Raw genomic sequence first — 13,989 nt, 5'->3', positions numbered from 1 at the left:
GAGTCGTGTGAGTTCTTTATATAATTTGTAGATCAAACCCTTGTCCAAGGTATCATTGTCAAGTATGTTTTCTCATATGATTGGTTCCCTTTCCAATTTGTTGATGTTTTCTGTAGTCATGAGGTTTTTAGTTTGATGAGGTCCCATTTGTTTATTCTTTCTTTTATATCCTTACCGTAGGGGACGTACCAGTGAAAATATTGCTACATGGAATATCTGAAATTTTCCTGCTTATGTTTTCCTCTAGGACTTTTATGGTTCAAGACTTATATTTAACTATTTTATCCATCTTGTTTATGTTGGTTGATGGTATAAGTCGGTGTTCTAGTTTCATTTTTTGCATGTACTTCTCCAAATCTCCAGACATTGTTTAATGAAGAGGTTACCTTTACTCCATTTTATGTTCCTTCCCCCAATGTCAAATATTAATTGGCCATATTGACAGGGGTGTATTTCTAGGCTTTGTATTCTGTTCCATTGATCTATGTGTCTGTTCTTATGCCAGTACCAGACTGTTTTGATTACAGTGGCCTTATAATATAGTTGGATATCAGGTATTGTGATTCCCCCTACTTTGTTCTTCCTCAAAATTGTTGAGTCTATTGAGGTTACTTATGATTCCATATAAGTTTTTGAAATATTTTTTCTATACCTGTGAAATTTGTCATTTGTATTTTCATAAGGATTTTGTGTTGAATCTACAAATTTCTTTGGGTAATATGGACATTTTGACAATGTTAATTCTTCCAATATCATGAACATGGTATATGTTTCCATTTATTTGTGTCTTCCTTAATTTCTTTCTTCAGTTTCTGTAATTTTCTGCAAATCAAGTTTTTAAACATCATCCAACATGATGTTACAGATTTTTCTTTAGATGCAGAGATATACCCTAACTGCATTGAAGTGGCAGATTGAATTTGCCAGAAGATATACATATAAATATATATATAACCTAAGTGAGTAAGATAAAATGTCACATGAAACTGCACTGGGAAAGAAAGTAGCTAGGCACCCATTCTTCTGTATAAAATTGGGTTTAGTTTAACTCTCCCACTTTCTAACACTTTGCTCATTGGAAAACCCTATAATAGCTTTAAGTCTTGCTTTCCACATCTACAAAATGTATAAAACAGTAATACCAATCTCAAAGACTGCTGTAGAGGTTAATTGTGAATTCAAAGGGAAAATTGTGAAATAGTACTTTAAAATTGCAGTATGGTTCTCTGTGCAAATAAACTCTCTGTGCATCTGAATACTTGTGCTTCATTTTATTTTGTTTTACTTGTGATGTGGAATCTAAAAAATCTAATTTCACTATCTTGTAGGATAAGAATTATGGGTAATACCATATTTTGCTGCCTCTATTTCACTCCCATTTGCAACACTCACCCACATTTGTAGCCCAAAATTTCATGGAAAAAATCTTACATTTTAATTCATTTATTTATTTATTTATTTATTTACTTTTAGATACTTGATTTTTTTGTGTTGTAAAGGAATTGTAGCATTTATTTTTATGTACATATATCATTATTCTTTTCTAGAGCTACACTTTTAATGCATAAGCATAAGTAAAAGATTTAAAAACACTTATATGGACACAGAACTAATATTACCCATGTATAATGTGCATCCTTATTTTTCCCTCAAAGAATTGGGTGAAAATTATGCATTATACATGGTGAAATATGGGTAATTGCAAAAAAAACCCCTCAATTTTAAAATCATAAAAAAGAAATTAGGTTTTTCTTCAATATCCTATTTGTTCATGGAATAGTTTTGCCTTAAATGTTGTGCAAGTGATATTAGTTTTCTCCTCTCATTAATTTCACTCCAGAAGAGAATTGAATTAGAGGTAAAATTACCAAGAAAATGGAAGGGGCACATATAGACACACACACCACATACACTGAAAAGAAGCATAATTTGGTAGTGAGCTATGCTCACTTGGAATAAGCTAAAATACAGAAAGAGAGGCAATGTAATGGGCAATTGAATTATTTTCTACTTTGGCAAAGACTTTAGGTAAAACAGTCATCAGGAACCACTTCATAAAGCAATGTTTGACTCCGTGAATACGCAAAGGATTATATTTTATTTTCTCTTGAGACAAAGTTTCTGCTCCTGGAGGTTTGACTCCACAAAGAAATACTATAATATGGTCCCTGTGGTTACCCACTTTCCTTTTAGGAAAACGAAATAGAAGTGGGGCAACATGTATTTGCTCAGAAGGTGTCTGAAATTTTTATAAATAGGTAATTCAAATTTTCACTGCATTTCATATCATTTAAAAATAAAAATTTTCTTTTAAAAGCCTTTTAGCTACAACTCAGAACTGCTGATAAACAGGGAAGACTGCACAGGTAAGGCACTGGGGAGAAAGCTGTGAGGATCCAATGCTCTCATTCACCAAGTGGACAGGTATTGCTGGCCACAAGGCAATATTCTGACAGTGTACATTGTAACTAGAGCAATAGTTTGATGAAACATCACAAAATCATTCTTCAGGATATGATGGGTGTACAAATATTGGTTATTAGAAATGGTAGCAATTTTTACTACATGGGTACATGAGTGATATTTTCAGAAGGCAATGAATGAACTTGGGAGTTGAAGCATAAACAGAGTGGTCTTGCGGAGAAACATGTATTTGAGTTAAAACTCCATACTGTTTGGAAAACTGGTGAACTTCCACAAGGATATTCTTATCCTTCACACTTCGGATGTGGGCTGGAAGAGAAAAGAGAGAACAATCTGTGTCAGTTGCTGCAGAAACCGAGGTGCCCTGTGTGCACTTGACCAGGAGTGTGAGAGGTGTAAAACCAGGTTCATTACACACAATTGCTGAATGAATTCAAATTCTTGTCCGTTTGTCCACTAATTTCCCCCTACCTCAGTAACTTTATTTATTATGCTACATTATCCTAGGTTTCTATTTCCATGTGCAAATGTCTCCATTAAGATTTCTATTTTTCCCATTAACTTTTGTAAAAGGAAACCATTAACCTAATGTAAGTATAAGGAAATTGTCTTTGTAATACATGAGGAGAACAAATTATACGTTGGTGACTGAGTTCATCCTGCTGGGATTGGCAGACACGCTGGAGCTCCAGGTCATCCTCTTCTTGCTCTTTTCTGTGATTTACACACTGACAGTGTGCGGGAATGCTGGGATGATCCTCTTAATCAGGACTGATTCCCAACTTCACACACCCATGTATTTCTTCCTGGCTAACCTGTCCTTTGTGGACATGTCTTACTCGTCCACCATCACCCCAAAGATGCTGGTGGATTTATTGTCAGAGAAGAAAACCATCTCCTTTGCTGGCTGCTTTCTGCAGATGTACTTCTTCATCGCCTTGGGCACAACCGAATGCCTCCTCTTTGGGCTGATGGCCTATGACCGTTATGTGGCCATATGCAACCCTCTGCTTTACCCTGTGGTCATGTCCAGGACAGTCTGCCTGAAAATGGCAGCAGGGGCTTTCACAGCGGGACTGTTGAACTCCATGGTGAACACAAGCTATGTGAGCAAGTTGCCATTCTGTGGTTCCAATGTCATCCACCACTTCTTTTGTGACAGCCCTCCACTCTTTAAGCTCTCATGTTCTGACACTCACCTGAATGAAAGCATCTTTTCCACTTTTGCTGGAGTGAATATGGTGGGGGTTCTGCTGGTCATCCTCATGTCCTACTCCTACATTCTCTTCTCCATCTCTCGTATGCATTCCGGGGAGGGACGGCACAAAGCTTTCTCAACCTGTGCCTCTCACCTGGTGGCTGTAATTCTGTTCTACTCCACCGCCATCTATACTTATCTGAGACCAACTTCCAGCTACTCCCTGGGTCAGGACAAAGTGGCTTCTGTGTTCTATGCAGTGGTGATCCCCATGTTAAATCCTCTGATCTACAGCCTCAGGAATAAGGATGTAAAGAAAGCTTTATGGGATGTAATTACAAGGAAAAGGGTCCCTTCATTTCTGTGACTGGTTATATTTCTCAAACCAGCAGAGTATTTTATGAACTTTCATGCCCGCTCAAGTCTACAGCTTTTCATTAGAATATTTTCTAAGTAATTATGTTTTGTAATATTCAAGTGTATTATCAGACTTATAGAAGACCATGTATCTTTCTTCTAACCATTCTGTATCTTCACTCAGTCCTAAAACTTCAGGCTTATTTGTAATGAAATCTTCTCTAGTGAAAGAAAGGTATTGACTGACTATTTAGAGAAAAAGTCACAATATCATCTAAAACTAGCTATAGTATTTGTAATTATGCATTTATTTTTCCTCATGTATTTTTTTAAAGATTTATTTATTTATTTATTTTTAGAGAGAGGGGAAGGGAGGGAGAAAGAGAGGGAGAGAAACATCAATGTGTGGTTGCCTCTCGTGTGCCCCCAGCTGGGGACTTGGCCTGCAACCCTGCCTGGGAATTGAACCATTTGGTTGGGAGGCCGGCACTCGATCCCCTGAGCCACGCCCCTCACATCTGCACGTATTCTTTTTTCCACCATATGTAATATCTAAGCGATTACTGTACATCACATGTCAAACTGCAGTGAATTTAAAATAAAGATCCATTTTAAAATATTGAATTATCTCCTGGAAAAATACTTAAATTTCAAGCCTTAAGTTTTAATCGCCACTGTAAACTTTCCAGCTTTTATTTTCCTCACTACCCCTATGTTCATATGTATTCTAATAAATAAGAATAATATCAATAAATAAACAAACAAACAAACAAACAAAAGAAATCTCTATCTAGCACCCAGATTTTAGTCTCGGGTATCACTCTTCATTTAAAGAACTAAGAAAACTCAGAAGGGCTCTTGAATATGTATTGTTTTCCAGAAGCAAAGATAATTTCAAATACATTTGGGCTGCAAGGACTATTCATCAAGTTTGACAGTTCGTACACAAAGAATACAAATAATTATAGTAATTATGTGGAATAAATAAACACGTGGATCCCATAAGTTCCTAATGATACTCAAATGAGAAAATTTAATATAAAATTTACTGAGTGGTTATAATATAACAGAAAGGATGAGTGTAATTAAAGATATTTAATTTTATTTCTTTCATTTTTCTTTTTTATGGAATTTATTGGGGTGACATTGATTAAAAATTATATGTAGTATTGTGTATTCATCAAAGGAAAAAAATGTGTGATTTGTACAAACGTGTGATAACAAGAATATCATTGTCTGATTAGATTATACCAATTACTATCATTCTATTTCCTTCCCTTCACCTCAAAAATTTCCAGTTCTCTCTATTTCTGTCTCCCGGATTGACACACTCTCAGAAATCCACGCACATACACATTTAGCTGTTGCAAAGAGTTTAATGCATGAAGACTTCAGTGGAAGAATCTGACACATATCACTTACCATAGGCTCACAGATTTTTTGCATGTAGAAATGCCTTACCAAGTGTCAATAAAAATCAATTATAATCAACCTCAGTAGTAAATCTAGGCATTATTAATACGGTGGTAGACAGAGAGCAGACTTAGTAGAACCCTGGAGGAAACTGAGTGTGGGCCAGGGCTTGCTAAGGAGACAGCAATGTTAACAGTTGTTACAGGGAAAATTTCCCACATTTCTCTTTCCCTTGCTGCCAAAGTTGCACCTGATAGATGTGATGAATAACTCATCTGGGATGTGACACAGCAGAACTTATGGTTTGTCACTAAGGGGTGACCCAACTTGACCATTCATATGTCCCTCAGTCCAAGTAGGTGACCTTGGCCAAACCAATGTTCGTGAAGGTATTGGTGTCGTCTGTGCACCTGTGGGCCTTGCTCTCACCCCGTATGTCTACAGCAGTTACCTGGCTCGGGAGGCCTGCAGCAGAATGACCAGGCTGTTCTCACAGGTGGTCCACTGTTTCCTGAGTAGCTCCTACTTTTTCTCTACCAGCTGACAGTGTAATGGCTAGATTTTTGTGCTTTCCCTGCCTTGCTTATTTATGGAATCATATATGGGACTAGGATGTTTGACAAATAAAAGCTAATATACTTTTTCCATTAAATCCTTTAATTTCCAGTAAAACAGAAACAGAAACAGTGTTTGGAAAATGAATCTGGTTATTCTGAGATTTGGGATTTTAGACCTATCATACTTTAAGACATGTTCTCTATTCTCCAATTCAGTTCTCCTACATTTAATTCATCTCATTTAAAAGGTCTACAAGTGTTTTCAACTTTGGGAGCTGTTATCAGTAATGATGTTTATTACTTTTTAATTCATTGAGTATAGGTTTCTTATATAAATTTGGATCTTTGCTTTAATCCATTTATATTTGCAAAAATGTTTTTATCATATTTTCTTGCTTATTGTTCAATGCATTTATATTAAAAAGTTCCAGATATTTTTATTCTTTTTAACTTAAAATAATTAAATTATAAAAGCATTAAGATACTTCAATTTTTGTATTGAGTGTGATTTTATCATTCTCTTCTTTCTTTAGAATTCAACAATATTTATTAAAAACCTCCCTTATGAATGTAATATTTTTTTGCCTCTTTGCTATATTATCTCCATTGCTTTCTGTCTTTTCTAATATTCTGTCTTTTATTTAACTTGAATATTTACTGTTACTACTTTTCCCACATGTACACATATCAATCACTGTTTTGCCTTATTCAATGGTTTTTGACTATTTATTAAAATTCATAAAGTTTGAAATGTATGTCTTTAAGCTATGTTTTGCTCAATATTTTCATCAGTGATAAAGTGAAACCAGATAGAGAATAGCTCACAAAACTCATGGCAACGTTGGAAAAGTAAGCAAACATGTTGGAAGGAGTAAAAGAATCAATATACAAGAATCACAAACACCAAGGTGGTGGGAAAATAGAGACAACTGCACTTGAACAACAGTAAAAAAAGAAAACGTAAGTTGAAAGTAATTCCAAATACATCCAAGTCCATTGAATGTTAATTAACTAAACCCTACAATTAAAATGTACAGGATACTTTACAAAGCCAGAATCAAATATGTGCTATCTACACGAAACACATGTTAAAGCTAGAATATATTAATTAAAAATAAGTGAATAGGAAAATTTTACCATGCGGACAGTAAGCATAAACAAAAACTTGAGTACCTATTGTATCACAGAGATAAACAGGTGTATTACATTGATGTGAAAAGGTCAATTTATTAGAAAGATACAAACATCATAATTTCGTAGGTACTTAAAAACAGAATCTCAAAATACAGAGACTAACACTAAAAGTAATTACGTGACAATTCTACAATCACAGGAGGAAATCTTCACATTCATGTTTCATTCACCTGTGGAAAACTGAAAAAGCAGTGAGGGAATGAGCCATCTGAACAATATCCCACACAAAAGGCATGCTGGGCACGCTTTCAAGAGCACTTGGTGGGCTTACAGAGACAGTCCGTATGCTGCCTGACAGAGCAGTGTTCGCAAGTTTTAAAGTTTTGGAATGTTTTCTCTGGATACACTAGAATTAATGAGGAAGCAATGAAAAGAAGATATTTCTTTTAAAGTCTCAAATATTTATTAACTAATTGACAGATTTCTCAATAAATAAGCAAATAAGAAACTCCAAATGAAGTAAGGGAAAATAAGTTAGAATTGCAAAGAAAAAAGTGGTTGTCTTGGTAGAGTTATGACTGTTTACCTAGAATATCTTAGGGTATCTACAAAACAACTACTGAAATAATTACATGACTTGAGCAAGGATATGCTGTTAAATGTTAACATCATTTCAACTGTTTGTATGTTACTAGCAATCAACTGGATTGTAAAATTATAAAAATCTGTTCAATATCCTTAATAACTACAAATATGGAATATTAGGAAAAATGTTTTGAGTAATATGATTGTTCTGTATCTTGACTGTAGCAATGGTTTCACACATGTACATATATGAGATCTATCAGGAAAAGTCCAGCTATTGTTAATATAAGGAGAACTGTTAGTGCAACATCCCGTAACCTGGCAGCCAAGGAGAGTGGACTGCAATGCACAGGTGTAAACAATGACAACTTCACTGTACTAGTCAGTGGGGGTGGTAGACACCATTGAGTGAGCGTGTGTACTGTGTGGCCATCGCATTCAAAATGACTGAGAAAGTAGAGCAATGAATCTGCATCAAATTCTGCGTTAAGCTCGAACATTCCTCCATGGAAACCATTTGATGATTCAGAGGCTGCAGCTATGAGTAACTGCTCATTGGCAGCTTCATAGGACAATGCATCTGCTCATGCATCACATCTCTAGAGAATTTTGGCAAAATATCAAATCACCCAGGTGACTCAGTCCCCCTACAGGCCAGATTTGGTGCCCTGTCACTGCCTTTTCCCAAAACTAAAATCACCTCTGAAAGGGAAGAGATTTCAGACTGTCAATGAAATTCAGGAAAATACAGTGGGAGAGCTGATGGTGATTGGGAGAACTGTGTGAGGTCCCAAGATGCCTGCTTTGAAGGGGACTAAGGAATCACTGTCCTATCTTCAGTGTTTCTTGTGTCTTGTACCTTCTTCAACAAATGTCTCTATTTTTCATACTACATGGCTGTCTACTTTCTGGAAAGACCTCATATATGTCAAATTGCATCTTATTTTAAATCTCATTGGGTGTATTTTAAAGGCTGTACTTTAATTTTTGTAGATTATGCTTCAATAATGTTGCTAATTTAGTAATGGAAATAATATTTCATTAGACACAGATATATCTAAAAATCAACTAAAATACATAGATATGTACTACACATAATGATTCTGTTATGCAAAGGTCATATCAAAACTTAAATCTAAAGGTATATATGTTACAGCATGCTATAACACATTGTTAGTGACCAACAGAGAGGACTGGGCAGAGTCTGGCTTGACGCTCTTCAAATGTATTTCTGCTTCTTTGACCTACAGTGAACGCCATTCCTTCACACTCTCATATGTACGTTAGACCATGTGATTAGTTTCTAGAACAGCATAGGGGTGGAAGTAATGGGTTGAAGCTCTTAAGAGTGTGTTTGTTTCCTTATTTCCTGTTTGTCATTAATGCTCAGCTCTCTGAATGCTAAAAATCTAATATGGAACTGTGAAGAAGAATTAACTGGAGAACAGTGGGATTCTTAGACGAAAGAAACCAGTTTCTTAATCACTGACACAAAGTTGTACTGTAAGATGTGTCTTTATTCTGTTCAACCACCGATATAGCTGAGGAACTATTCATTTTTAGATATTTTTTCAGCTAATGGTGATATTTCATTGAATAAGGAAATCTCTAATTCTTGACCTTAATAACAGAATAGAGATTAGATCAGTCTACTCTAATGGGGGACGGACATTCAATTCGTCCCAGCTTGTAAGTAATTGTCAAACTTATTTGAGGCAAATCATGAGTGCAGTTCTCATTTGTAAATAAAAATGAAGGAAGTCTGACACTGAAGCAGTCATAGCAAAGAGGACAAAGGGCCAATGTGTGAAAGGCTTGCTGCAGTAGACAGGAGCGGGCTCACTAAATGGAAAAGGAATGCAGTTCTAGAAACACCCTGTCCAAGAGTCACAGAACCCCAGAATAGAAACAAATGTAATTACAAGTAGAAGTGCATATTAGGATTCTTAAAGGAGATAAAGTTTTAGCTCCATATGTGCCCAGAAGTAGCTGAAATCAGAAAAGAATTTTGACAGAAGAGTTACTTTTTTCTGTCTTAAATAGACTTGCTTAAAATGCTTGTATTTTTATTGCACTTTGCTTTTGATACCTCCCATATATTGAATTTTTAAATTTTTCTTTATATTTTATTTTTCAATTTAATTTATCGGGATGACATGGATTAATGATTATATATGTTTCAAGTGTACAATTCTATGATACATCATGGGTATATTGTATTGTATGCCCACCACTCAAAGTCAAATCTTCCATCATCATATAGTTGACCCCCTTTAACCTTTACTACTCCACCACCCCCTTCCCTCTGGTAACCACCATGCTGTTGTCTGTGTCTATGAATGGCTAACATTTTGAATCAGTTAAGTATCTTCCCTGATGCCTGAGTAGATGTTATAACACGAATAAAACCATCTAGAATTTTGTCAGCACGTATATCCTGCTCTAATTTTTATAAAAATTAATCTAAGGACAGAGCGTTATACTTCCGAAAAGGGATCCTGCCAACCCAGGTCACGTAGTGAAGAGGAAAAGTGTGCCATGTCCCAAACAAAGCATGTGATACATTTTCTAAAGGTCTAGATGCCCCAGATATGGATAAATCACGGGAATAAAAGGAAGGAAGGCAAATCCAGGCCAATTTTTAAGGGTCTGAAATATAATACATAGAAAGATTTTTTAACTTTGTCTTGAAAGGAATACTAGACAATTAAGGGACATTTCTTCACCCGGGGACTATCCATTGTGGGGAGATTTACGCCAAGAAGGGGCTAAAGAGGAGGACAGGTGATCTGCAGAGAAAGTTTCAAATCATAATCCCAGATGATTTCCAAATAGAAGCAGCCATTTGGAAATTAAACTCATACATGAGAGAAGTCCCCCAGGGTGAGCAGGGTGAGCTACTTCCTACTTAAGAGCAGCCAACACTGAAGCTGGCAAGAATATGGTAGAATTACAATGGCTTCCTGATGCAAGAGAACTTAAAAAGTTTACAGGTTAAAAACACCTGCATTCGCATAGACAGCTTCATGCAAATCCATACAGGTAAGTTGTAACTGTGTTGGTAGCCTATTTTATTTAAAGAAGTTCTAAATTTGAGGATCCACATGCAGAGAATAAAGGACAAACATGAAATTCTGAAAACTTTATCTGAAAATGAATAACTACTTAAGATACATCATGTAGTTCTTAACTTTCTTAATTATGAAGTAAAATAAAATTAGCAATGGGTGAAGTAGAAATGATATTTATAATAAACTTATTCACTTAGATAATGTTTCAAACTAGTAGTGAAAAAATAAGGCAATATGAGAGAATATTTATCTTCTCAGTTTTATTTCAAAGTCTTATTAGGGCAAATAACAAGTGATGGGGTTAGAAGGGAAGATGGGCATAGTGGGTTTGATGGGATCAGAAAGCATATTTGTTTTGGAAAGTTACAGACAACTATTAATCAAGTGTAACAGAAATGTCAGGCAGTGCTGACTGTCTGAGACTGGACGACTTTAATATGAAGGGAAGTGAGATTGAGTATGTGAATGTCAATGTGTGTGTATGTGTGTGTGTTGTTTCATTTATATGTTCCAACCATTTACATGCACAGAGAAAAGAATAATAGGGTTTACTCAAACTTCAACTTTATTAACAAAAATTATGAAGAGGAAACAAAGCAAGAGAATTGTATTTGGTTACAAGAGAATTATATGACAATGGGTCATAGACTCTTACATAAATAAGGAAATAAATATAAAAATATTGTGAATGAGTGAGCCATACTTCTTGATTGAGTTAAAGGTTAACTGATATTTATTACACACTGCATACACTGTATAGGAGGTGTTAATAGTGAAAGTTATTTAACAAGATGATAGAATTATATTTAGCATAAGTGGTAGGAGTGATACATAATGTAGAACATTAATATTGCATATATTTATTCCTTAACTTAAAAAGAATTGTTTAAAATAATTGATTCTTACTGAAACATGAATGGGAGGACTTCAAACTCATTTTGAATATGAATTAAACAAAACTTTAAGAGAATAGCTTTGAATTGAAAGAAGATGGAATGAGTCAATCAATACAGAAAAAGAAAATGATGAACCCACACAAAAATATAGAAAAAGCCTGTGTCCTAATTCTACTCTTAATAAGGGTGCAATATATATTATTCTTGCACAATAAGCTCTAAATAACAATGCACACTTTCTCGGGTATCATTGCATCCAAGTATAAAAAATATACTAGAATTTTATTTCTTGGATTGATTTTAAATGCACATCTGTGCATGTCTGAAGTTTCAAATCATATTCCCTAGAAACAGAGCAAGGTAATGATGAAAATCATTTTAGAGCTTATAGAAATACTTCATGCATTTAGCCCAGTTTATAGGAGAGCAGAATGTGGTTCAAGAACATTAATGAATTAACCATCTTGAATTTACCATATTTACAGATGGAGAACAAATTTAAAACAGAAAAATCAAATGTCACTACAAAGATGGAATTTGTTCTCTTGGGGTTTTCTGATATTCCCAATATCCAGTGGATTCTATTCGGGATATTCTTAGTCATCTATATGACCATCCTCATGTGCAATAGCATCATTATCCTGATAACAAAAATTGACCCTGCTCTCCAGACCCCCATGTATTTTTTTCTCGGCAATTTTTCCTTTCTAGAAATCTGTTATGTAACAGTCACTATCCCAAGAATGCTCATGGACCTCGTGAGCCAGAAAGGAAACATTTCTTTGCTTGCTTGTGCAACACAAATGTGTTTCGTCCTTATGTTTGGAAGCTCGGAGTGTCTCCTCTTGACAGTGATGGCTTATGACCGCTACGTGGCCATTTGCAACCCTCTGCATTACACTGTAGTGATGAACCAGAAGGTCTGTGTCCAGCTGGTGACTGCCTCCTGGCTCAGTGGAGTTCCCGTCATAATCGGGCAAACATGGCAGATTTTTTCTCTGCCCTTTTGTGGATCTAACACAATTAATCATTTCTTCTGTGACCTCCCCCCAGTATTCAAGCTAGCTTGTGGGGACACGTTTGTGAATGAGATAGCAGTCTATGTAGTTGCAGTGGTATTTATCACAGTTCCATTTCTATTGATTGTTACCTCCTATGGCAAAATTATTTCCAACATTCTGAAATTGTCATCAGCCACAGGCAAGGCTAAAGCCTTCTCCACCTGTTTCTCTCACCTGACAGTTGTCATCTTATTCTATGGCACAACTACTATCACTTATTTACGACCCAAACCAAATCAATCTGAAGGAATCGGAAAATTGATCTCTCTTTTCTACACCGTTTTGATTCCAATGTTGAATCCCATGATATACACTCTGAGGAACAAAGACATCGTGGTGGCACTGAAAAAACTACTAACTAAGTCATTACGGTGATTCAATCACTTGAAATTACAAAAGACTTTGCTGAGGTGTTGGCCATGCAGATACAACAGGAAAAAACTACTTTTGTTCTTATGTTTTTAAATGATGCTCATGAATGTCCTCATAGGAGCCTCACATTCTGTTCAGGGGCTTCGGTTTCATGAGGTTAAGGAAAGGGCTGCTCTGTAATCAGAGCGCAGATTATCTCAGCTGTAACAATCTAATCTGAATAATTCATCTTTCCTCTCATTATGAACTAGAGAGTTAAGGAGATCGTCTGAGCAATACAATGTTCAATGAGAGTGTTGTATAATCAGGGATTAGAGTTATGTTCTCTGATGTATTTTCTTTAATCTTCCCATTCCTTCAGATATGTTTACTGACCTGCTCCGCACTGTGATTGGATTTGGCCAATGAGAAAAACCAGCAGCAGCCAAGATGGCGGAAGTGGGGGAATCTTAGTGTTTGCTTTGCATTTGCCCTTGTTTCTATCTCTTGTTGCTGTCCCTGGCGCTTTATGAGTACAGATCCCAAGGGTGTCCCCTCCTCTATCATCTCAGCACTCCATTCTCTGATCACTTCGTCCCTCCCCTCGTAGCTTCAGGTTTTGCTGTAGTAATATCTATTTAGTATTAGAAATATTTGAAATTTTTACTCTAAACTATCCATATCAATGTGTATCTGGTTGAATGTAGGCCCTTTTAAATATATGTTCATCTAGAACCTGCCAATGTGGCCTTTGCACATTTAAGAGAATGAGATCATCCTGACTTAAGGTGGGCACTAAATCCTCTGACCAGTGTCCTTATGAGACAGACAGGCACAGAAAGTTTAGAAAACAGATACAAAGGCACAGAGAAGAATATCATGTGAAGATAGAAGCAGAGATTGGAGCGATGCAGCCAAGCATCATGCAACCAAGAAGGTCAA

At 35.9% G+C, this 13,989-nt stretch overlaps 2 protein-coding genes across 4 annotated transcripts; both read left to right on the top strand.

Moving 5' to 3' along the window:
• The first annotated feature begins 2,247 nt into the window (after nt 1-2,247).
• LOC112309481 (olfactory receptor 5F1) lies at nt 2,248-4,171 on the top strand. Of its 2 annotated transcripts, none has more exons than XM_024565646.3 (2): nt 2,248-2,366; nt 2,998-4,171. In XM_024565646.3, the coding sequence occupies exon 2, from the start codon at nt 3,045-3,047 to the stop codon at nt 3,987-3,989; it is 945 nt and encodes a 314-aa protein (XP_024421414.2). In that variant the 5' UTR covers nt 2,248-2,366; nt 2,998-3,044; the 3' UTR covers nt 3,990-4,171. The 2 variants fall into 2 exon arrangements, with proteins under 2 accessions (XP_024421414.2, XP_053781026.1); XM_053925051.1 differs by having other exon boundaries at nt 2,932-4,171.
• Nucleotides 4,172-10,619: 6,448 nt separating this feature from the next.
• Nucleotides 10,620-13,989, top strand: LOC112309480 (olfactory receptor 10AG1). Of its 2 annotated transcripts, none has more exons than XR_006656214.3 (2): nt 10,620-10,710; nt 13,430-13,989. XR_006656214.3 is itself a non-coding variant. In XM_024565645.3 (2 exons), exon 2 carries the CDS (start codon nt 12,121-12,123, stop codon nt 13,069-13,071), a length of 951 nt encoding a protein of 316 aa, XP_024421413.2. In that variant the 5' UTR covers nt 10,620-10,710; the 3' UTR covers nt 13,072-13,398. The 2 variants fall into 2 exon arrangements, 1 of the variants encoding a protein (XP_024421413.2); XM_024565645.3 differs by lacking the exon at nt 13,430-13,989 and adding an exon at nt 12,121-13,398.

This window comes from Desmodus rotundus, chromosome 5, assembly GCF_022682495.2.
Source record: "Desmodus rotundus isolate HL8 chromosome 5, HLdesRot8A.1, whole genome shotgun sequence".
Taxonomy (NCBI): Eukaryota; Metazoa; Chordata; class Mammalia; order Chiroptera; family Phyllostomidae; genus Desmodus; species Desmodus rotundus.
Note: the sequence above shows the minus strand (reverse complement) of the source record. Positions and strands in the feature narration are given on the sequence as shown.